The 24,503-nt window shown below is 49.8% G+C and overlaps 1 protein-coding gene across 1 annotated transcript; it reads right to left on the bottom strand.

Moving 5' to 3' along the window:
* Positions 1 to 690: 690 nt before the first annotated feature.
* Positions 691 to 14,234, bottom strand: PLA2G5 (phospholipase A2 group V). Its single transcript, XM_040987712.1, has 4 exons — positions 14,195 to 14,234; positions 12,632 to 12,776; positions 1,408 to 1,514; positions 691 to 815 (listed from the first exon to the last, which is right to left on the bottom strand). The coding sequence occupies exons 1-4, from the start codon at positions 14,232 to 14,234 to the stop codon at positions 691 to 693; spliced, it is 417 nt and encodes a 138-aa protein (XP_040843646.1).
* Positions 14,235 to 24,503: the final 10,269 nt, after the last annotated feature.

Here is a 24,503-nt window from a genome sequence, read left to right as displayed (position 1 = left end):
AGCCAGAAGCTCAGCATCCCCTGAGCAGGCACAGAAGTGGGCTTCGTGAGCTTGACCTTGTATTGCCAAGAATATAAGGTCTTTGTAAAGCAACTGAAAGAGAGGTTTGGGAATGACCCCAAGGTCACACAGCAGAAGCCAGAGCTGGAGTTTGAAAGCCTCTGTCTGAAGGCCACGACCACCACAACTGGCATTACACAGGCAGACAAGGCCAAGGGTTCCTGCTGGAGAGGACCCCAGGGATGGGGCTCCTGGCCCAGCAGCAGAGAGGGAGGCTCAGGCAATGCCAGCAGCACAGGACAGCGTCCATGTGGCTTCCTCTGCCTGGGTGTGGACTTCACTCAGCGCCTGTCTGGCAGGTGTCTGCAGGTGCCTTGCTTCTTGCTGGAACACCTCTGGAAAAAGCAGAACCATGGGCTATAGGCTGAGCTTCGAAAGACAACTTGGCACCACGGACTGCAGTCGGCTGCTGGGGTACAGGCAGAGAGCTCCAAGCTCCAATGGGGTCGAACTGAAGCCTTGGGACCAGAATCACTTCTTAGGGGCTCCCCAGGGTGGGGGGAAGCATGGCCCTGGGGTTCCCTAAGCCTTGTGTCCTGTAAGAAAGGATGAGGTCCGAGCTGTGGGGTCCCTGGGTGGTGGCCAGCAGGCAGATGGAGTCGGGGTCAGGAAGGAGCTGGTGGAGAGCATCTAGGTACAGAAGAAGTTGGGGTAGTATTGGTAGTGAGGGTTGTAGCTCCAGAGGTTTCTCTTCAGGCAGTGGACTAGCTTGCGGTCACAGGTGCAGAGCTGCATCGGGCAGAAGGACCCCAGCTCTGCAGACAGGACACAGAGAGCAGGGTGAGGAAAAAGGAAGGCCATGGGGACAGGGTCTTTGCAGACCCTGTCTTTGCAGACTCCCCAGGCTGCTTCCTGCTCCAGGAAGCTCTCCATCTCATGGAAGTTACCCTAAGTTATGGGGAACACATAACCCAATGGAAGAGGCATAGCTGCTGACCTTGGGGAGTTCCCAGTCTGATTCAGGAAGCAACACGTTCCCCCCCACCCCTTGAAGGCTCCCAGTCTGATGGTGGAGGCAGCCTCCTGGGCTAGTGCGACCGGAACTCACACAATGGAGACACAATCTCCAGTCTTAGCTTTGAACTCTGACGGCCTGAGGTCAGATCCCAACTCCAGCTACTCACCTTGCATGTTCTGAGTTTCAGTGAAGTGGAGTGAACCAGCCTGACTCCAGGGTACACTGGGGAGGACCAACTGAAAGACCTCAGCTTGTGTGTGATAGGGCTGAGTTTTACCTTCCCTGGACTCCTAACACTGCCCCCACCACTCTTCCTCTCCACACCTGGGCTAACTGACCTGAGGACACGAGAGATCCAGCCCTGGGGGCGGGGGGAGGCAGGGGCTTACCGCAGGTGACCAGGCCCCGTGCAATATGGTATTTGTAGGACTGGGTCCGGATGTTGCAGGATCTCTCCTCCAGCTGCCCATAGCACCTGTCATGCACCCAGCAGCACCTGTCAAAGCAAGAGACTCAGGCCCTTAGGACGGCAGTCGCCCTTTCTTGCCTCGTCCCTGTGAAAGTTACTGGCATCAAGATGATAGTCTTCTTGTTGAACACACTCAGAATGAGAGCCAGGCTGTTAAAAAAGATTTGTGCCTGTTCGTCTGGGATCAGGACATCCTAAAACTCCACAAGAAATGACACACACCCAGGGCCTTGTACACCTGGCCTAGAGCATGCACAGGTTTCTGTAATAAGGTGGATCTTTAACCTGCACAGATTCAGAGGAGATGCTCAGTACTTTACACCTGCCTGGCAATGACACCTGCACCCACAAGCTGATGCCAACTCCTGCCCGGGGTCCCCGGGAACATTGCTGACAGAGCAGGTGTGCACAACGGAGGCCTGAGACAAAGCCACCTCCAGTGGGAGTGGGCACTGGCGGCAGGTGCAGTCCTGACCCTGAACTGATCTTTCTCAGCTTGCTGAGTCTTCTCTGGGGTTGAACCACCCCACCCTTCCACCCCTTTCTTGGTAGAGGTTCCCTACCAATCTGGTTTAGTTAAAAACACCTTCCACAAGAGGGAATCTTCACAATTATCAAGGAATAATGCATGTTATGGGAAATCTATATATGGATTTCAAATGTTATATTTACACCAAAATAAAGTCACCTTTCAATTTGTTTCCACAGCTTGCTGCAGTGCCCTCCTAAAGGACCTTGACCTCTGAGGGATTATAAAGACTTTCTCTTTCTGGTGAGCCCTTTCTGGGACAAGAAAGGACAGATGTTCTGCTGGGCAGAGTGTCGCCTTTGTCCGTGAGGGCTTCATGGATTTCAATTTCTGCAGGTTCAGATATGTTGCAAAAGATTCAATTCTTTATTTCTTTGAAATGCAGAGTGACAAAAAGGGTTGGGGAGAGACACAACACAGAGCGAGCACTTGCACTTCCATATGTTGCTTCACTCCCTAAATGGCTTCAATAGCAGGGGCCCATGCTCTTGGGATCATCCGCTGCAGCCTTCCCAGGAGCTGTGAAAGGGAGTTAAGTCAGAAGCAGAGCAGCTGGGTCTTGAGCCAGTGCTCACAAATGACGTGTCAGTGCCACAGGTCGCCACTGAAACTGTGCTGCAAGTCAGCTTCCACCGCTCAAGCCTTCCCACTCATCTCCTGGCTACATTCATTTCTCAAAATTCAAAGGATTGCCATGATAGTGTTCCCCCTGGGGAGTCCAGTCGGTTTATCTTCAAGCATTTGGGGGATTCTTTGAACTCTGAGCGCTTGTTTATCCTAGCACCAAATCAACAGGGCTCAAGGATGAGATCAAGGGGTTGGAATGGGACAAATCTCAGCGAGCGTCTTGGGGCTTTGAATTATACACAGATTGTTCAAAACAATCGCCTCACTGCAGAACATGCACTTCCAAGTCAAAAATAGAAAAGTTCTGTCCCCGGAACTCCCTCCCAACTTATTTTTCTTCCTTTTTTTTTTCATCATAATTCATCATGTGCTAACCCAATTCTTCCGTCCACAGGGGCAAGCTCAGCATTGAATGTGAAGCATCTAGGGAAATTCCAGATTGGGGGGGAAAAAAAAGCAAAAGTGAAATCGTACTATTCTGGCCTATCAAAAAGCACTTAGGGAGGCGGCACCTGCAGAGACAGCATTCTTTTGTAAAAAAAAAATTCCATACTCTCTTGCTGTCTGTCTCTCACATAAACAGACTTGCTTTTAAAAGAGCCACCCACACCCTACCTTCTAGGGCAAGGAATGGAGACCGAGAAGCAGCGCACACACGGGGAAAAGCTCCCAGGCTCCCCAGCATATGCAGCCATCCACTCACGGCTCACAGTTCTCCACACAGCCCAGCGGGCTGGCACCACGCCCCACCTGCTCTCTGCGCTTCACATTTCCATAGGAGGTTTTCTTTCCAGGACACAAACAATGCACCCATCTTCCGCTTTTCCCATTACTCTGGCTTAGGTTAGATTTAATTCTCTGACCCAGGCGGAACCGTCAGAAGGTGGACAACCCAATTCTCCCGGCCTGGGGAGGAGAGCCTAAGAGATCAGACATAAGCTGGCAGAAAATCAAATTCCTTCCTCCCTCCACTGCCATCAAATCAGCTCTCCCAGATGCCCACCTGTGATGCCAAATGGAAACAAAAGGATGTGATGAAGGCAAACTTCTATTTGTTTCATGTGGCACTTCTGTGGTTCTCTAGCAGATTGTTTTTCCTTGACATGGAACATTTATCTCCATGTCAGAAATGAAGTACATCTCGACCTAACGGAAGCACCCAGAAATGAGCCCAAGTGCCCTTCGGTGCATACAACTCACAGGGCCCTTTGATAAATGCGCTACCTTTAACTTGTTTGATGTCTACTGAATTGGCAATGTGTGTTATTGCCTGGCTTTGCCAGGGCTGTGCTTATCTTTGTCAAACATATTCACGTCTCAGGATTTGATAGAAAGGTCACTGGATTATAGATCCAGGGACCAGCATTGTGTGGGTAAAGCCACCATCTGCTACCTATACCAGAACAGCAGTCGGAGCCCTGGCTCCTCCGCTTTCTGTCCAGCTTCCTGCTAAGTCCCCTGGAAAGGTAACAGGTGACAGCTTGTACCTCTGTTATGCACTGAAGAGATATGGCTGTCCTGGCCTTTTTGGGGGCATGAACCAGCAAACACGGGTCTGTTTCTCTCTTGCATTCTGAGATCGAATAAACACGTCTTAGAAAAATTTGTAAACTTACCCTCAAAGAAAGAAAAGGATCTCTGTGTCATTCTTTGATAAATAAGATCTTGTTATAATCATTTGATAAACATGGCATCATTAGTTTAATTAAGGTAAATGTATCCTCAGAGCTGCCCGCATTAAATGAGGCACCATCTCCCTCATGTAATACCTGCAGTGTTGATGAATTTTAGCATTGTAGAAGTTTAAGTTTGATTCTGTGTGAGGTGCTTAAGTCTTTCACTTTGCCATAAGACTGTCACAAAGAGTATATTACTTTTATATTTTTGAGTATAGAATTACATTAATTTGGGTTTAGAGCTCTTAGTACCCTTCACTTCTAGGGAGAGGACAGGAAGAAAGCAATCATGTATTGTTTGTATTGTTTGTCATTTACAAATACGTATTTTGGAATCTCCGAAACGTGCATGCTCACGACTTAGTGGATGTTTTGGTGTTTCCTTAGAAAAGTTCAACATTTCATGAGTCTCTATTCGTTGAATTAATACAGCACATCTTGAAATTTTCACATTCCATGATAAGTTCTCTTATGAAATTATCGCATTGGGGTTGGTACCACAGCTCAATAGGCTAATCTTCCACCTTCAAAAGCCAGCATGTCCCACATGGGTACAGGATTGTGTCCCAGTTTCTCTGTTTTCCATGCAGCTCCCTGCTGACGTTCTGGGAAAGTAGCAGAGGATGGTCCAAGTGCTTGGGCCCCTGCACCCGGGTGACACTCCTGGCTTTGATCAGCTCAGCTCTAGCCATTGTGGCCATTTGAGTTGTGAACTACTGGATGAAAGATCTTTCCTTCTCTGTCTCTCCTTCTCTTTTTAGCTCTGTCTTTTGAATAAAACATTGTTGTTTTTTTTAAATTATTGCATTTATGGTTACTTTTTAATACATAATTTTTTTTAACAGGAAAGAGAGAGATAATCCAACCAATAGTTCATGACTCAAATGGTTGCCAAGTCCAGAAGTCAGGAGAGCAAACTCCATCCAGCTCTCCCAGGTGTGTGCAGGCGTGTAAGCACTTAGGCCATCTTCTGCTGTTTTCCCAGGTCCAGGGAGCAGGATTGGAAGCAGAGCAGTGGCGGCTCTAAAGGGTCTTTTGGTCTAGGATGCTAGTGTTGCAAGTAGCCATGCCTCCATCAAAGAGAAAAAAAGTATAGATTACTAAAAGTTAAAAATCCTCATGAATGTATTTAATTCTATGCACAAAGAAAATGATTTCTTGTATGAAAAAAAATTTGTAGCAAAACTGAAGGTGTCAACAAATCACAAAGGAATCAAGCAAGTCAATAGCAGTGACAAATAAATCCTAGAAGGAAATTTACTACAATAAAAATTATGTTTTTCTAAGGTTCAATGTCACATACAACTTTGATGATTAAATCTAAAGTCTGTTTCTTTTGAATTTCCACTATCCTCTGAACTGCAGCTTTTCTTATTTTTACAGTTTCCATCTAGCTTTTCTTAAATTATTACTTGAAAGGCAGAAAGAGAGAGATTTGTATAGGCTGGTTCACTTCTCAAATGTAACAGCCAACATCAGACTATGCTGAAGCTGGGGCTCAAGGCTGGCCTTGCAGGTGAATGGCAGGGACCCAAGCATCCAATCCAGGATTTGCATCAGCAGGACGCCAGAACTGGAGGGCTGGCCCGGACTCAAGGTCAGGCACGCCATCAAGCAGCAGGTGCCCCAAGATGGCCCAAATCCCTGCTTGCCTCGGGACTTCCCAAAAGAAGGAGCAACTCTTGGTGTCTCAGTCAACTCCCCTGTAAGTTTTTTTTTTCTCCCCAGTTCTGAATCTGCACTAAAAATGTCTTGAAGACCCAGGATACTTTGTTTTTTTGTACTTCTGGGATGTGTCTGCCCTGTATCATCAGATTGTTTCGAAGAGCCACTCATGCCCCTGACCTGGGTCCTGGCTTTCGTGTTTGTCTCTAAGGTTAGTCATTCAGGATCCTGACACCCTTCCTGTTCCCAGTTCATTCCAATCCTTTTTTCAGTGGGTTTGACTTCTGAGTTCTCCAAATCAGCTTCCCTTAAGGAGAAGTAGTTCTGTCACTGGTGAGTTTTCTTTATCTTTTGGAAACTTGAATAAGAAAACGAAAATATGGCAGCTTATCAAGACAACATCAATATTTCCGATTGTCTGTGTCAGGATTTTTGAAAGCTTGGTAAAACTGAAAGTTGAAAGAGCTAATGTGGTTTTTGCTTTGCTTTGCTTTGAGCTTTAATCTTTTAAAGATCACGCTGGTGGAGTGAGTGGCTGTTATTATGGTATCCTATTTTGACCGAGTGTGTTATACCTCGTGCCGCTGCTAGCAGGCTTCCTCATGAATCTAAGTTCTAAATTAAGGCTTTTTGACTCGGAATTAACTTTGATACTTTTTTCATCTAGATCCCATCTAAGAAAAACTCAAAGGAAAGTTCTTTCTCTTTGCGAAAGTGGTAAACTAGCTAGGCTTGCTGGCTGTGTTGGAGTGCATGAGGCATTGTGAAATAATGAAGTGATGCTAAATTTTCTTTACTAAACCTTTCAAAAATTTTTACGATGCCGGGGCTGGGGGGGAGGGCGGGGGGCGTCGAGTGCAGTGTGTGGTGTTGTAAATAAGCTGCCATCTGCAACACTGTCGTCCTGAGTGTCAGTTCCTATTCTGGCTGCTCCACTTGCAATCCAGCTCTGCACTGACAGCCCGGAAAAGCAGCAGGGAGTGGTCCAAGTGCTTAGTCCCCTTGCCACCCACACAGGAGACCTGGAAGAAGCACCTAGAACTACAGTTCAGGTAGGCCCAGCTCTGGCTGTTGTGGCCATTGTGGCAGTGAACCAATGGATGCAAGATTCTCTTTCTCTCTCTCTTAAACAAATCAAACTTTTAAAAAAAATTTCCATGGCTATTCTAAGTCACGGAAAAGAGACTGCGATGTTCTCTAGAACACGGGGTACTGATACCCATAAGATCAACAGGCCAAACAAAAAGTCCCGAGTGCTAACGAAAGCTGTGAGTGCGTAAACATGTAAATGGAGATCAAACAGAACAAGAATGAATAGCGTGAGACTGAGTGGACTGATAAAATGAATTTTACATCTTTTATTCAAAACACAATTGATTCCTAAACATTCTTGTTTTCTACATTCAGAGAAACCATTCTCCAACTATCTATAGTTTATGGCAATTTTGTAAAGTACTAGTCTTCCTATTTGATTACTCCAAAATGAATATGTTAATATGCCTCTATCTGCATGGATATTTCTGGTTTGCTTTCTAGTGGCACAGTGGTTGTTTTCATGGGTCCAGTCAGCTCCTGCTTTCTTTATAGCGGGAGACAATTGAAACGTTGGCTAGAACCAGGAGGTTCTATTTTGTAATGCTCATAGAAGTCCTGGCTTCCAGGAAAGGAATGAAAGACTGTTGTCTCCTGGCAGGTCCAGGCACCTCAGGAGATCAGCTGCTACAGGTCACTTATGAAGCTTGCCTTGTTTTGGCTTTCTAACCTGGGGAACATCCTATATCTGAAATCATTATTATGGAAAATCACTTTTCTTACTGTGCATATGTAAAGAACCAAATAAGATCTGATCAAACTACAGTCATTTTCAAACCAAATTTATTTATCTTTGTTTATGCTTGGTAAAAATCAGTATGACTGCAGGAAAAAAAATATATATATATGTCTCAAAAAAACATCAAAACAAAACAAAATAACAACCTTACAGCTGGGACCAGCGTTGTGGCGCAGTGGCTTAAGATGCTGCCCACACTACTAGCATCCCATATCAGAGCAGCCAATGAATCCTGGCTGCTCCACTTCCAATCCAGCTCCTTACTAACGTGCTTGAGAAAGCAGCGGCCCTTGACACTCACACTGGAGACCCAGATAGAGCTTTAGGCTTTGAGCTTAGGTCTGGCTTATTCCCAGCCACTGTGGCCAGAAAATGGAAGATCTCTGTGTGTCATTCTGTCTTTCAAATAAACAAAACAATTTTTTAAACCACACTACCATACCACACTTGCAATTAGATTGTAACTCTGTTACTTGTTTTTGCATTTTTCATTATCTACCTGTAGATGAGACTGAACTCTAAATTTTTGTAGTTTTCTCTAGTATGTGACTACAACATTCCAACTAAGAATAGGAACTGCTCCATTTCTTAAAACTCTATAAGCTGTAACTGAACAAAATCATGTAAGTCTCCAGGAAGACGCCTCATCCATGATGCATTGGTTGCAACAGCAGTGCGGTGTGAAACCAGACACAACTGAACTCCAAGCCAGGATGAAGAGTGGACAACAGAACCAGACTCCATATCAAAATAAACCATACATTTCTTCAGAACCTTCTTTACCTGTCCCTACCTTTCTTACACGGTAGGATAATGTCATTATCAGAATGTCACAATCAAAATCCACAGTGGAGCACTTAACCCATGAAATTCTCTGTGTGTAATTTTGGCAACATCTGTACTGCCTACTCTTGGTTTAGAATTATGCTAATGATCCTTTTCAATAATCCTGTCTCAGCTCAGTCATGGGATATTAAATGATTGGTCTAGATGATCCATGAATTACATAAGAAAATGTGTATAGTACCTGGACAAGTCCCTCTGGGGAAACTAAGACTCAACTGTGCAAGAGTGGACAGCATGTCCAGAGGCTGCAACGGGGGCTGGCTTTGTGGTAGAACAGGTTGTAATCATGCTGGTATCCCATATCAGAGCAGTGGGTCAAGTCCCAGCCGCTCTGCTCCCAATTCAGCTCCCAGCTAATGTACCTAGGAAAACAGCAGAAGATTGCCCAAGGACTGGGGCTTCCATCATCCATATGGGAACCCAGATAAAGTCCCAGAATCCTAGCTTTGGCCCAGCCCTGTCCCTTGCAAACATTTGTGGAGTAAAACCAACAGATGGAAGATCTCTCTCTTTCTCTCCCTTTCTGTCATTTTACCTTTCAAATAAATAAAACTTAAGAGAAACATAGCTAACCTGTGCGAGGAACTCACCCAGTTCCTCTTGGTTATTTTATTTGTTCCATTGGTTACTTAGATTTATGACTCAAAATCATCAGGCAAAAGCTGAGGTGATGATATAATTGTTAATATCGCTTTTTTAAAATCTTTTATTTTTAATATTGTTTACTTAGTTGGGAGGGATGCACGCCCATAGGGGCCTCTAATTAGGGTGGAGAAGATCAGGCATGGAGGAAAGTGGGTGGGACACATGCTTCAGGCTGTCTGTGTTTTTCCTTCTCTTGTGTCTGAAGGGAGGAGAGGGCCATTATTTCCTTTAAAAACTATGTGTGTTAGCTGTTAAATCCCTGTGGTTAACTCCTAACCATAAACCTGTGCCCAGGGTTTGGGGAAAAGCCTACAAATCCTACAAAACAGACAGGGTCAGGCTGAGCCACAGAGCCTGGAAGGACTAAGCTGGGAGCCTCCCCCAGGTTTCCTTGATGTTCTTGACATCAATTTCATCCATCAATCTCTTGCCCCCTGATGTGACCGCAACCAACCAGGACAGCACCAAGGGACACTTGCAACCTGGTCACAATTGATCAGGGATCCTTCCAGAGAAAGATTGTGATCAAAGCAGGGGAATTGAAAGCTGCTGATACCCAGGTGAGATCCTTCTTGTCAGGCTCAGACTAACCAGAACTGGAAAGCGGCAAAGGAAGGGTCGGCGACTGCTTGCCTAAGAGCTTTCTCAAGGCGCTTTTGAAGTCTCGCAGGAAACGGCACGCACCTGTGCTTTGTGCACCTTGCATGGAGTGTGCACAGATTTCTGTGACAAATCTGCCACATTCCTAAAGCTCTAACTATTCAGGAAAGATGCTCTTCCCAGAACAAGTGCATAGCCACCAGGGCTCACCAAGAGCTAATCTGATTCCTGACTCTAGTCTTCATGACCAGTAGCTTGGTATCAAGCAACAGCTTCCATCACTTTTTTTTTTTGCCAATGAAAATATCTGTTTTGTTCAACTTCCTCGGACACATGCAGAGTTTAGTGTGATGCTATGTGTTCCTATTGCCATGTACTACTATTCCCAAATAGCATTATTTGGAAAATTTCTCTCTCTCTCCCTGATTGTTTCACAGACTGACATCCCTAATAGAAGCAAAAATTCAGTTACAGCCTTTTAGCCAAGGCCCATCAGTGACCGAGGTGTGGCAGAAGATGAACCTGGTAATACGACTGAGAACTCCCTTGTTCTTTCAGTGGGACCCCCCACTGGCCGGCAGCTCCCAAACCACTCTTTCCTGCTGGGATCATGGTTAGATTGTTTCCCAGCCTGCCTTGCAGCTGGGTGCACAGGACTAGGTTCTGGCCAGCGAGTCCATGTCTCCTAAGGGACAAGTTCTGTCCTTCCCCATCTCCTAGCTGAATGGAGGCAAACTAGGAGAGGACTCTGCACCCAAACCATATGGCAGAGACATAAAATGGAATGAAATTCCATCCCGAAATCAATATGTGATGCACATTAAACCACCATCTAGGCAAAAAACAAACTTCTGCTAGACAGGTTACGTTCGAAAATGTTTCATTTATAGATGATACAGGGAAAATATCCTGATTCGCTGACTGTTGACATCTAACAATGCTTTGATTCTTTTATTACAATTAATGAACCAATTTTTATATACTAATACCCAAACAACTAATTATTAACCAGTTAACTATCTAATAGTTGATCAGTATTCTTTCATTCATTGTAAAAAAAAGTCCATAGGTACTTAGATTTTCTTACTTTTTACCCAATGTTCTCCTTCTGCTTCCTCTGTGGTGCCACATGACACTTCAGCCGTCTCATCTCCTTAGATTCCCTCGAGTTGTGACAATTTCTCACTCTCGCCCTGTTTCCATTGACATTGACGGTGTGCAGGGATCCTGGTCAGGGTCTCTGACAGCTGTCCCCCACGTTGGGATTTGTCTGGTCATTTTCCCTGCGCTAAGCCTAAGAGTGATGCTATTCTTCTGTTCGGGTTGTTTTGGTGTCAGCTCCTGGGGACCCGTTCACTTGGCTCCTGTACTCCATGAGACCCCCGTGCAAAGCGGGGTTCTGCCTCACTGTGTCTTCTTGGCAGCTCTTTTCTCCTCTGTGAATCTCCTACCTTAGTCTGAGGATTGACCATTCCTTCAGGCACCTTTGGTTCCTTCCCAGGTTGCTACCTGACCCAGGCCCCGAGTGTGCCTGTGGCTGCTGAGATGTCACTTAGATGGGGTCCTTTCCACCAACAGAGCATAGGGCAATAGGTTTATGTAACTCATGTCTGTGCACAGCTGAACCCATGCAGGCTCTTCAGATGTTCGTGGAAGCTGCATATTACAAAAGACCTATGCATTGATTTCTTCTTAAAATTTTTAAATAAACTTATCTTTTTACTATTTTGTCAAAACCTTCTGGAAGGACCCACATATACATATTTCCATATGTATCCATCTGCATTTATGTTAAGCTAAACAGGAGTTCACACCAGTGTTTCCAACTGTATTCCACTTCCACATGGCTCGTTCCTGCTCTCCTTTCCCTACCCTGCACCTCGGCTTATTTATAAACTCTCACTCCAACGACAAGACTTTGGGCCCAGCCATCTGCCTTCCATTTACTCCACTGTCCGCTTCTGTCACATGTGCCTAGCAGAATCAGAAGAGTTGACCCAGAAGCTTGTGTTTTCAAGAGAACAAGGTCTCCCACTTTCGCTTTGTTCTAGAACGTTGGCACTTCCCTTCAAGAGAAGGAATCTTCTCTGAGAGCTTTCTTCAAGCCACTGTGTCTGCCCCCACCATGAGAATGACGTGACATTACAAAATCAAGGCTGCACGTGAAGACTCCATATCCCGTCTTGTAGTCGTGGGACACTGGCTCTTGAGAGCCAAGAACTTCCACACTACTACGAGACCTTCCAAGAGCCCTGGGAATGCTCAGGCAAGCAGAAGGAAGGCTGCAGGCAGCAGCTCAGATGAGTCCCCAGCCGGCAGTGGCAGCGGAGCAGGCCCAAGAATGAGCCCTCTGCACAGTGGACATCTGGCTCCGTGGAGCTTCCCCAGCTGCAGCAGGGTAGAGAAGAATCATAGCACCCCATCAGGCCATCCCCCAATGAATCTTGGTGGTTGCCTTAAGACTTTAAGCTGGAGGCTGGCCTTGTGGCATTCTGCATTACAGACATCACACACAGGTACCGGTTCAAGTCCTGGCTGCTCCACTTTCAAACCAACTCCTATTAATGTGTCTGGGAAAGCAGCAGAAGATGACCTCCTCCGAGTCTTGGATTTAAGTATAAAATGGTGCCCTTACACTCCTCTTTCCGATTTGCTGTGGAATCGAGTGAGATAATGGGAGTGCACAGCCCAGAGCCCCCAGGGGTAGGTCTGACAACTAACTCACCAATCGGTGCCATCCAAAGGGGTCCCTCGGCCGCCCCAGCCACAGTAGCAGCCGTAGAAGCCATACTTGGTCAGGGCATTCTTCCCGGTCACCTTCTCGATCATGGACTTCAGGTCTAGCAAGCTCCCTGGCACAGCAGGCACACCTGAAAGACAGTCAGTGGGCTCAGATGACCCCGGGAACCCTGCCCCACTGCCACCTTTCCCTTTCCCGCCCTGGGACTCAGAAGGGGGGACAGGGACCGACTGTGAACGTAGGCAAGATGGCACAAGGGGCTGTGTTGGGACCTGGCAAGTGAGCAGACCAGGATTCGAATCCTGGCTGCATCTCTAATTTGAAGTGTGATGTTGAATAGGATACTTCCTGTTGCCAAGCCTCAATGTCCTCATTTGGAAGCTGGGGACCTACAATGGCACCTGCCTCAGAGAGTGATCCTAAGGGTCAAAATCAGACACAGTGTGTGAATTCTGAGCTCAGTGACAGACACACAGTAAGTGCCTGAGAAGTATTTGGAGTAACTCATATGGTCTCTTCAGGAGGTGGCACATAGGGGCTTCCTGTCTCTCCCATCATGACCCCTTGCTCCTACCGCCTTCTGGATTCTATGGGCGCAGACTCTTATTCAAAAGACGTAGAATCTTAAACCAGGATGGGATCCTTAGTGACTGGTGTTGTGGTGCAGTCGCTCGGTTTCCAATTCTGTTTCCTGCTAACGTGCCTGAGAAAGCAGCAGGTAACGGCCAAATAACTGCGCCCCTGCCACCCACATGGGACAGCTGGGATGGGAGACCAGGCTCCTGGCTTAGGTCTGGCCCAGCCCTGGCCATTGTAATCATTGTGGGGAGTAAAAAAGCAAATGAAAGATCTCTCTCTCTCTCTCTCTCTCTCTCTCTCTCTCTCTCTCTCTGTTTTACTTTGTCCTTCAGATAAATCAATCTTCCTCACCCAGCCCCAAAGTCACTGTAGCCAGGACCTTCATCTTAGGAAACAGAATTGGCAGGTGGGGAAGTGCCCTGTTTGGGGATTCCCAGCAAGTCCCGGGCTCTCCTACACCAGCTACTCTATCAGGGCTCCAGAGACCTGCAAGCCAGCACACAGCCTGGCAGGGGTGGAGTCCTGAGTTCCCAGGCTGAGGGAAAGGGACAAACATCAGCTCTAGTTACCACACAGACTGCAGGTGACCCCAAGTGGCATGTGAAGACTCAGACCTGGACAGAGAATGGCCCAGAAAACACAGAGGGGTCTTGGTTTTCACTTTGATCTTTGCTCCACTCTGGCCTCGTCTGGTTTGTAGTCTGCTGCCCACACTTTGCCTGCCATATGCCCATGGGACCTGCAACCTGAACCTGCTGACACCCATCTCCAGGAACCCCATCTCAGTCCTCCGTGTCCATGGCCTCGTCTCTCTGGAGCAGAAGAGCGGTGGAGGCTCTGAGAAACTAAGGCTCCGGCTGCTGTCTGTGCTTCGCGGTGAGGAGCCAGAGGTCAAATGCTGTCTCCGCTCCTGCCATTTTAGTCCCACAGGGTGGAAGGCCATGCAGCGGTCACGGGGCCAGCACTTACCACAAGCCAGGAACCAAGTCAGCGTGAGGAGGCCCTTCATCTCGGGGCTGCTGGAAAAGAAACACAATCCATGACACCTCCACCCGCCCCTAGTCCTAGTGGACTTTTCACTTCCCACTCAGCACCTGCCTGGCTGCCTCCAGGTCTGCCCATCCCACTGCTGTCCCTCACGCTGAGCAATCGACAGGTGCTGGGTAGGGTTGGAGTGTCCCCCAGGGGTTCATGTGTCTATCTCAAGGGAGTGGGCTGTGGGCAGCAGGTTGTAGTCCAGGTTCCTCTGTGAGATGCTGCAGAGTCTATAGACACACACAGACATGTCCTTTCCCATGCCACGTGATGCCCCAAGTCATCTTACCATTCTGCCACTAGATGAGGCCACTTGAAATAAATCTCACTTAAAAAATTATTTTTATTTAAAAGACAGACATTTTACAGAGAGAGGAGAGATATAGAGATCTTACATTGACTGGTTCACTCCTCCAGTGGCTGCAACCACCAGAGTTGAGCTGATACGAAGCTGGGAGCCAGGAGCTTTTTCCTAGTCTCCCACATGGATGCAGGGACCCAAAGACTTGAGCCATCTTAGACTGCTTTCCCAAGCCACAAGCAGAAAGCTAGAAGGGAAGTGGAGCAGCTGAGAAATGAACCAGCACCCGTATGGGGTGCCGGTGCTTACAGGCAGAGCATTAGTTTGCTGGGCCACTGCACTGGCCTCAAACCTCTTTTCATTTTAAAGTTACTCAGCAGGGCCTACATTGTGGTACAACATGTTAGGCTACCATCTATGACACCAACCCCTCACATAGGGGCACCAGTTCAAGTCCCAGCCACTCTGCTTCCCATCCAGTTCCTTGCTAACGCATCTGGGAAAAGAACCAAAGATGGTGCAAGTGCTTGGGCCCCTGCACCCACAGCGGGTACCTGGATAGAGTTCCAGGCTACTGGTTTCCACCTGGACCAGCCCAGCCATTGCCCACATTTGTAGAATGCAACAGTGATGAGAGATCTTCCTCTTTGTCTCTCCCCCTCCTCTCTGCCATTCTGCCTTTCAAATACATCAAATGAATTTCCTGTGAAGTATAGTATCTAACGCAACTTCCAGAGGGTGACCCGATGGGAGTTTACAGGCACAAGGGGAATTTCAGGGACACTGTCCCCACCAGAGCTGGAGAAGACGAGAGCTGCCAGCTGGCCCGCAGCAGAGAAGGGCTGGAAGGACCCAGAGAAACAGGCGGGGCACCCAGGAGAGATCTGGAGGTGTGGGTTGGTGGCAGAGACTGCTGGAACCTGGCTAGCCATCAGTGAAGGTCACAGTCCATGTTTGAAAAAGAAAAGTAAAGAGAAAGTAGACCCAATATGTGTGCACTGGTACAAAAAAATGAAACTGGCCTCATTATTATTTGTCCATCACTATATCCAGTTGTCACACAGCTGGTGAAAAGTGGACACGGAAGTCACGTGCAGCCTACTGGACTGGATGCTGCTGTCCAGTGGCTCTTCCAGCTCCAAGAACATTCTTGAGAGTTCTGTTCACTCCTGCCCTGTGTTCTGAGAGCTTCAAACAGCTCTAGGCTCTACCCTTCCACACCCTTCTTTCCCCAAGGCCTCCTGACCCCTCAGTGGGCACCTCCATGGTGCCAGGTTTCGTCCAGTCTCTTAAAGCTAGTCCCAGGACCTTCAGATACACCTGTTGGCTGAGTGTCTGCCCCTTAGATCAGTGATTCATTGAATGAATAAGTTATTGACTGGCAGCCTCTGTACCACGAACCTATTCTCTACCTCTGTATTTTGTGATGCTTTGGCATGCTGGGGTCCTGCTGCCAGGGAGAGATGGCCCCTCAAAGGCTGGCCAATTCCCACCCACCTATGCACCCAGAGAGCAGGCCTTTCATGTACAAATCAACCAGCTACTTCTCTTATCTAACATACCCCAAGCCAGCATTTCCTCTGCCCTGAATCACTGTCTGCCTGATCTGCCCTGCCCTGTTTTCCTTCAGGAATCACAGGGGCTCACCACCAAGGCCCTGGGTCTTGCCTCCTGGCCAACCCTGGCCTGTGCCTATGAGCCCATGACCTGCACACCAGCCCTCTTGTCCCAGGAACCCTAAGCAATGAACTGTCTTTGAGACATCATCCATTTCCTGATTTGATGCCCCACCCTGCCCCCATAGCTGAATAAAACCAATGTTCCAGCTGCAGCATAGAACACCTGGGCATGCAGCTGACGTGGTGAAAGAGCAGCAGGGGCCCCTGCAAAGGAGTCAGAGAGAGAAAAACACGCCGGGCCCGCAGGAGGTGGTGGCCCTATGCGGGCACTGCCCGAGGGGCCCCAGGCGGGCCCAGGGGAAGGATGTGGCCGGGCTATTTTTTACCCGAGCGACCACAGAAAGGGATGTGCTGACCACAGATCATTTCCACAGGAGTAGCAGCTGTGGTAATGAGTGGAAACAGACAGACAGACGGAAGTCCACGAGCCAGAGGCCACGAGGACACCAGATCATGTGAGGGACAGTTCTCTGACCTGCCAGGGTCTGCACACCAGGTCTCCTGGCCCAGCGAGACCAGAGGTCCTGAGACCCTTTGTGCTCAGACACCCCCCAGCCCTGAATTCAGTCTGTGAGGGAGGCAGGGCCAGACCTGGTGCCTGTACTGGATGGGCTAGGGGTCTCCTTTTCCAGTTCCCCCCGCCACCCCAGAACTGGACCCCCTCACCTGCGAGACCTTCTCTATGTCCTCCAGCCAGAGAAGAGGCTGCAACCGGGACTGGCTGTCTTTAAGGGCCTCTCTGGCCACCTCCCACACTCCTGCCTAGGCCTGTTCCAAGATTCCCCGACTCCCACTCTACCGTGCCAAGACCCTTGGGGACTTTTCCATCCCTACGTTCATAAACAGTTACTTCCTCCACTGCTCACGGCATGGGTGACGCACAGGAGAGACATGGAGGGTGGTCTAGCCGGAGCCACCCTCTGCCCAGGACTTTCACTCCCTCCCTCCATCCTTCCTTTCTGCTTCAGTTGGTCCTTGGCACCTGTCCCCTGGTCCTCCCAGCCCCTGGCTCAGCGTGAGCAGGGGGCAGTGCTGGGAGCCAGGCAGCACAGCACCTGCTCAGATGTGATGCGATGTGACCTGCTCTGACGCTTTGTCCCCGCCCTCTCCCTGCTGTGCCCAGGCTGGGGTGCCTCAGCAGTCTGTGAGAGTACCCCTCTGGAAAGGCTGCCTCCCGAGTCCCCCCGCCTCCCCCAGCGAGTGCTTCCCTCTGAGTCCCCTGGGGACACCTATATTTCTTCCCTTGGGGAAGAACAAAACACCAGGCATGTGGCTAGAAAGCTGTAGGCACTTGGTAGCTGTGTAACCCAAGCTGGTTCCTATACGTCTCTATTTCTTTATTAGAAACATGAAGCTAGACTCCCCAAACCCAAAGGCTCCTTGGTGAGAAATGCATTCAATAAAAGCATCCACAACTACCATGTATGAATAGAACTTTGGAGGAACAAAACCTTAAAGAAATGGAAATGTGAGCCTCCCTGTTGGATAATCATACATTGTATACACATAATAAAACAGTCACCAAAAAACATATGACAAAACAAACAAGAAGGGAGCGAGCATTTGGTGCAGGGGTCAGGTTGGGGCTTGAGGTGCCCACATTCCACAGGGAAGCCCCTGTTTCGGTCCCATCTACTCCACCGCCAATCCAGCTTCCTCCAGCTGTGCTCCAGGACTTGGGCCCTTGCCACCCACCTGCGATACCTGAACTGACTCCCACCCTTCCGGCTCTGACCTGGCCCAGTCCTTGCTGTTGCCAGCAGCAGGAAGAGCTCTCTTTCTCTCTTGCTCTTTCTCTCTGTGTCTCTAAAACCAAGCGATCTTATAATGAGACAGGGCTGTGTGTGGCTTCCCCACTCCTGGCCAGGTTGCTTGGTGCCACACTGTGCCTCTGAGAATCAGTGTGGGATCTGTGGATGTTGGTGGCTCGGACACCTGTGTGACAGTGCTAGAATGTCTTCTCAGGACACGGACAGTTACTTTTATTCTCCACTGGCCACTTCCGTCAAGCTCCCAGGCCTAACCACTTCTCTCCCCACCACTGGCTTTCCCTGGCACTGGACGGACCCCTGGGAGCTACAGAAGAAGTCTGCATTGCTCATCTATGGCTGGGCATGCTGGGGGGTACTAGGGACAGCCCTCCCCCTAAGCCCTGCGCTCTGTATGGCTTCTTGCCAGTTCTTTTCTCACTGTCTCGCTGGTACAAAACCAAACTGAACCAAGCCAAAGCAAAGACGCGCCATCACTGGCCTCCTGTGGCCTCGCTCTGTTTTTCTTTTTCTCCAAAAGCTGGACTTCTAGGCAGCAGGGTGCCCCCTCTTTCTCACTGCTACTGATCACCCGGTTCTAGCCGTGCCCTTGAGTGTACCCTCAAGCATCCTCCCGGCCTGCTCCCCCCTCTCACCTTGGGGTTGCCTGGGTAGCGGGGTCCCATCCGTCAGGTCCCAGACACACAGACCACATTCTTCTAGAACTCAGCCTGCGGCCTTACAAGGCCAAGGCCATGATGTAGTGTGCAGTGGTCCTCCCTTGCTCCGGGAACCACACCCTGCCAGCGCCTGGATGCAAATGTGCTTCCAGAACCCACCCTCGCGGGTCTGTTCTCTTTCCTCCTCATCCCCTGCCCCCAGCCCAGATTTCCCTCCTGTTTCTGGGCAGGCATTTAGCAGATGTCCTGAGCTGACCCATGTCTGGCGCCAACTTCGAGATGACAAGAAACCCTCAGTAAAGGAGCGGTTGAATACAGAATGAGAAGGCACAAGGCCAGGTGCAAACTCCCGAGCTCCCAGCCAGACCTGCACTCAGCTGGGTCTCACCTCAGGCATCCTGTGTCCCCGGAGCAAGCTGCTGAAGGGGGTCTCTGTTTGCTCATGGCAAAACAGGACGCTGCTAAAGCCAACCTCACCCGCTAACTGCGGTCACTCCCAGAGCTTGTCAGAAGCAATCTGGGGTCTGTTTTCAACACAAAATGGAAAATTACTATGAGCTGACTCGCAGGTGTAGCAAAACTCTGCAGGCGAATCTGATGGATTGAGTAGCCAGCCAGCTGACAAGAGGAAATTGGGCTGGAAGGAGGAAGGTCTCTTTGTAGTTTATGTGACTTCCAGGAAGATCTTATACACCACAGTGCTCAGCCACTGAGGAAAGAACCACGGGAAAGCCCTGCCTGCTGGGACCCCTTGCTTGTGTGTGCCTGCTCATTAGAAACCTTATATTGTGAAACCAATCCTGAGCTTCCACATCTGCTGAACTTCCTGAGTCAGAGTCCATCTCCTGAGTGGACCACTGAAGATGTATCTCCCACAGGGTCCAGCACAGGACCTGACGCCTAACAGGTGCTCATTACAAATTCTGGCACCCGCATCTTGCCAGTAAACTGAGAACTCCGTGAACACGGGTACCACGCCCACCCCTCTTCAGGTACCCTGGTTGGGCACACAATAGACGCTCAGGGTTTGCTGAGTGAATGCCTGACCTCCCCAGCTGTAGCTCCCTTCCCACCAGCTTATACTTGAAATCAAATTATTCACACACGTACACACACACGCACATACACATACCCACACAAGGATGTAGAACTGGAATATGAGTTTATTTGGGTACTAAAAAGTATTTTGTGATCCATACACAGAGAAGTCTTCCAAGGGTTTGGGGGAAAAAAAGGAGACGATGAAAAAAAAAAACCAACGCATGGATTGCAAAAGTTTCTGCATCTAAAGAAATCTCTGAGTCCATGTTCCTGCAAAGTTGCTGAGGTAGCCTCATAGATAACACCCCACTGGATATCCCAAGCCTGCCACCCTTGGGAGCCTCAGAACCAGAACCACTGCCCTTGCAGCCCGCCCACCCCCCGGCTCCCCAGTCCCGCTGCTGTGCAGTCATGCACAGGGCAGTGAGTGAGGGCTGATCCCTTCCACCCCAGGAGACACCTCAGAGCAGCATGCCCCTCCGATGGCGCCAGTGCGCAGAGCAATGTCTGACCCAAAGTAGGCGCCCACAAGATGAAACATCGCACAAACCTGCTGTTTCCAGCACGTGTTGGGTCTATCAGGTGCAAGCTGACATCCCAGGAGGACAGCCACAGACACCTGGACACACTCTCTCACCTGGGAACCAAGCTGCTGAAACACCCTGGCCCTGCCAAGTGGTTTACATCTCCCTGGATGCAGCACACAGGGCAGGACTGCCCAAGCCTCACCAGCACCAATCTCTAGTGCGTCTTCTTCCTCCAGGAAGCTCTCTGTGGTCATTCCCCCTCCCACAGGGAGCTTGTCTGCCTCTGAGATGTTACAGAAACCATCACATGGTACATGTACCATTCTCTCTAGTCCTTCCTGGCACCACCTCATTCCTGCTCCAAGGCCCTCCTCACTCTGGGACCACTTAGCTGCGCAACCTCAGACCAGCTTCAGTTGGCTAATGATTTTGCCCGCCTCAATTTTGTGATCAGAGTTGATCCATGGCAGGTGTTCAGACACACAGGGAGACGCCCCCTCCCCCCACCCCCCGCCAGGTGACTCCTGGAAACAAAGAACTTTTAAGTGTTAGTGGGATTCAGGAATGATGGGAAAGCCTGAGCGGAGCTAGTCTGTAGGGGCAGATGTCAAGCAGCAGGGCATGCTGACTACGTCCTGGAATGATCTCGATCAATACCAAAATGACCCAAGTTCAATATAAAGACACCAACGACTGCCTGTCACACATGTGGGGTCAGCTCCAGCGCATTGCTCCCCACAAACAGGAGACATACACAAGGACCCAGCCCAGCCATCTTGTCTGGCCCCAGACTCCACGCCAGGCTCAGCACAGATGCGGTAGCCTTCTCTGACAAGGAGGGCGATGAGCAGGAGCTCCTAGAAGACCATGCTCAGAGGGCTATGTCTACTGCTGTGCCAATGAGCATAGGCTTCTGGGAGGCAAGGAGGTGTCTGGACCCAGCTAATAGGCCAACAGCCTGATGGTCAGAAGGTGACCAGGGGGGCTTGGCATGGTAGTCTAGCAGTTAAAGTCCTCGCCTTAAATGTACCAGGATCCCATATGGGCACCAGTGCATATCCCAGCAGCCTTGCTTCCCATCCAGCTCCCTGCTTATGGCCTGGGAAAGCAGTCGAGGACGGCCCAAGCCTTGGGACCCTGTACCTGTGTGGGAGACCTGGAAGAGGCTCTGGGCTCCTGACTTCAGATCAGCTCACCTCTGGCCGTGGCAGCTACTTGGGGAGTGAATCAATGGACGGAGGATCTTTCTGTCTCTCCTCTCTGTATATCTGACTTTGCAATACAAATAAATAAATCTTAAAAAAGAAAAAAAAAAAAGTAGGTGACCAGGAGCAGCCTAGCCCTCCCCACATCTCTGGAGGGTACACAGTGAGAAAGGAGTCACTGTGCTTCCCCACGGGGACAGATCATGGCATCCACAGCAGGACAGGTTCCCGGGTCCTAGATCAGGCCAAAGCCGGAGCTTCTCCCACATAGGTGCAGGGGCCCGAGAAATTGGGCCATTTTCTGCTGCTTTCTCAGGCACATTAGCTGGGAGTTCGATTAGAGATGAAACGGCCGGAACTCAAAACTCACGCCCATACTGGATGCCTGTGATGCTGTGTGACAGTGCCATTCCTCCATCACTGATTTTTAAATCATGTTTTAGCAGGATGAAAACAAAAGCAAGAAGAATGATGAGCCCCTTGGCTGCCCTGTGACACGGCGAGAGCCATGAATATTCTGTGCTCCCTGCCCAGCAGGTGCACTGTCACTCCACTGCCACTTCATCCGTGCCAGAGTCATGTCCAGAGGTGCTGCAGATAACATCTTTTGAGTGGAAGCTGGATTGGGTGGGCTCAAATACCCCCTGGCTGGGCCAGCCGTGATGGGTTGTGCTCTCACGCAGCCTGCTCTCACACCCCCGAGCCTCTAACTTGTGAGCTTCTGCACCTGCAACTCAAGAGACACATCCTCCAGAAAGCCTTCCCTGATTACCTACGGAGGATCACTCTGGTTTTTTTTTCTCCCTTCCTGTGTTTGTGGTTAAGGTTTATATCCTTTCCACTAGCCTGGCAGTAGAAGACTCCTTCACATCATTCTTCATTACAGCCTCAGCTGACAGCACACCATCCACATATACTAGGTGGTCGGTGCTTATTTGTAAGACAAAGGGATGGATGAAGGAATCACAGACATCTAGAGCAAGCAGCAGCCCACCCAGGACTCAGCTGTCTACAACGTGGTATCTTGTCAGGATCCACAAAGGCAGGCGCCGTGGCACAGTGCGTTAGGCTGCTGATTGCAGAGCCAGCATCCCATACGGGAGTACAAGTCCTTGTTCTACAAGTCCAGCTCCCTGGGACAGCGGCAGAAGATGGTCTAAGTTCTCAAGTCCCTTCCCCCCTTGTGGGTGACCCAGACGGAGTTCCAGGCTCCTGCCTTTGGTCTGGTCCAGCCCTGGCTATTGTAGCTACTTTCAGAGTGAATCAGCAGGTGGAAAATCTCTCTCTCCTCTTTCTGTGTCATTTGTACCTTCCAAATAAATAAACTTGAAAAAAAACAGAACAAAGTGATAAACAGTTGGCCTTGTGCTGGTGGCAGCCAGGAGGTGCCCAGTGGCCCTGTGCTGGTGGCAGCCAGGAGGTGCTCAGTGGCCCTGTGCTGGTGGCAGCCAGGAGGTGCCCAGTGGTACAGTTGTAGCAACTCCTGTTGACAATGGGGTCTGTGTCCACACCACCCCAGGGCTTTGGCTTACAGACACAAACCCAGATTCTGGCTTGCGAGTGACAACACGTTGTTTTACCTTTGACAGGTGTGTCCAGTTCAGCTGTTCACACTCTTTGCGTCCACCAGCTTTTCTGTCTGTGTTTCATTCGCTCTGCCCAGAGCATTCTCCACTTTCATCTCACAAATCCAATTTGCTTTCCAAGCAGCCTTGTCCCTCCACCTTTGCAGCAGGCAGGACAGCCTTAGGACTGCCCATGCCCCAACTGGCACAATCCCTGCTGGAGCTGAGCCACCCCCATCTGTCTCATTTCTTGAGTGGATCCCATGGACAGAGTCCCATGTGGCTTATTCAGGGACACTGACACCAGCCAAGTCCTTCAGCCCCTACCCTTGACAGTTTGTAAACCTGCCTTCGTGAGGGAGGGGACACAGGGACGGTGTCTGGAGCGTCCTTTCGCACCCAGAATAGCTTTGACACTTTTCCCTGGGACCTGAGAGTGGGAGGCACCTCTTCTGAGATGCCCTCCCTGATATCTCCTGGGCAGGGTTCATGGCTCTCCCTACCCCCGTGCCCCTTCTCTTGCGTCAACCTTCCTGACATCCGTGACAGCACAAAGCATATCCCACTGTAGGCAGAGGGGCCTGCTGCCCCTCCCGGATGCCATACGGCCCTGCCGCCCTCCCCAGCTGTGTAGACTGCCACATACTCCCCGTGTTGCCTGGGAAGAAGTCTGCTTTTTCAACTTCCCACCCCCCGGGATCTGCCTCTGCCTCCATACCCCGTCACCCTCAGCTCTCCCTGCTGCTCTGTCTCTTTCCCACCCTCTCTTTCCATCTCTTCCCCCTGTGCCTCTGTCCTCTCGGTCCCTTTCCACCTGTTACTCCCTGGGCTGTCTCTCCTCCCCGAGCTCCCACTCCTCCTGGTAGACGTGACTCGCTTTTCATTCCCCAGCTACTAATGCACCCCTGCTTCATGCCAAGGCCTGTCTTGGACGCTGGGCCTGTAGCAACACCCAGGACAGTGGAAAACTCTGCCCTCATGGCTGCTGTTGGTACAAGCAGGTCTTGAAACCCACATGCAGCCTCTTTCACTGCAGACTTCTCCCTGGTAAATGCACTCAAGGCTTTTTGTTTGTTTGTTTGTTTGCTTTTTAAGGACTTAGAGCCTAATCTTAGTGCAGCCGTGGTACCAGGGCCACTACTGCAGAGGGGGCTCAGGAGGAGGAGGGAGCTGGGGGTAGGAAACCCCACAGGAGGTGAGCAGCTGAGCTGTCTGCACAGCTCTCCTACTTTGCTTTTTTATGTAACCAATGCCCCAGCAGTGTCTAGAATCAGTAACCACAGGATCACCCTGTTGGCACCAGTTCCTGGTATCAGTGTGAACCAACAGCTGTCAAACGCACCCTCGGGGACATTGCTGCAGCCCCAAGGCCCCCCTCCCTGTGTTGCCCTTGTCCCAGCCAACCACCCCCCCAATACACACACACACACGCGTGCACACCCTGCTTCTCCCAGCTGCTCAAGCACCCACTCCTCTATGACCCCACCCCACCTTGGG

This window comes from Ochotona curzoniae, unplaced genomic scaffold, assembly GCF_017591425.1.
Source record: "Ochotona curzoniae isolate NIBS_2020 unplaced genomic scaffold, NIBS_Ocur_1.0 contig_4792, whole genome shotgun sequence".
Classification (NCBI taxonomy): Eukaryota; Metazoa; Chordata; class Mammalia; order Lagomorpha; family Ochotonidae; genus Ochotona; species Ochotona curzoniae.
Note: the sequence above shows the minus strand (reverse complement) of the source record. Positions and strands in the feature narration are given on the sequence as shown.

Bases quoted from the DNA above. Each gene is read 5' to 3' on its own strand.
- PLA2G5 (XM_040987712.1), bottom strand. From the start codon at position 14,234: ATGAAGGGCCTCCTCACGCTGACTTGGTTCCTGGCTTGTG. The intron at 1,515-12,631 runs GTGAGTTAGTTG...TTGCTTTGACAG, and splicing joins CCTTTGGATGGCACCGATTG to GTGCTGCTGGGTGCATGACA. The intron at 816-1,407 runs GTAAGCCCCTGC...TCCTGTCTGCAG, and splicing joins ACGGGGCCTGGTCACCTGCG to AGCTGGGGTCCTTCTGCCCG.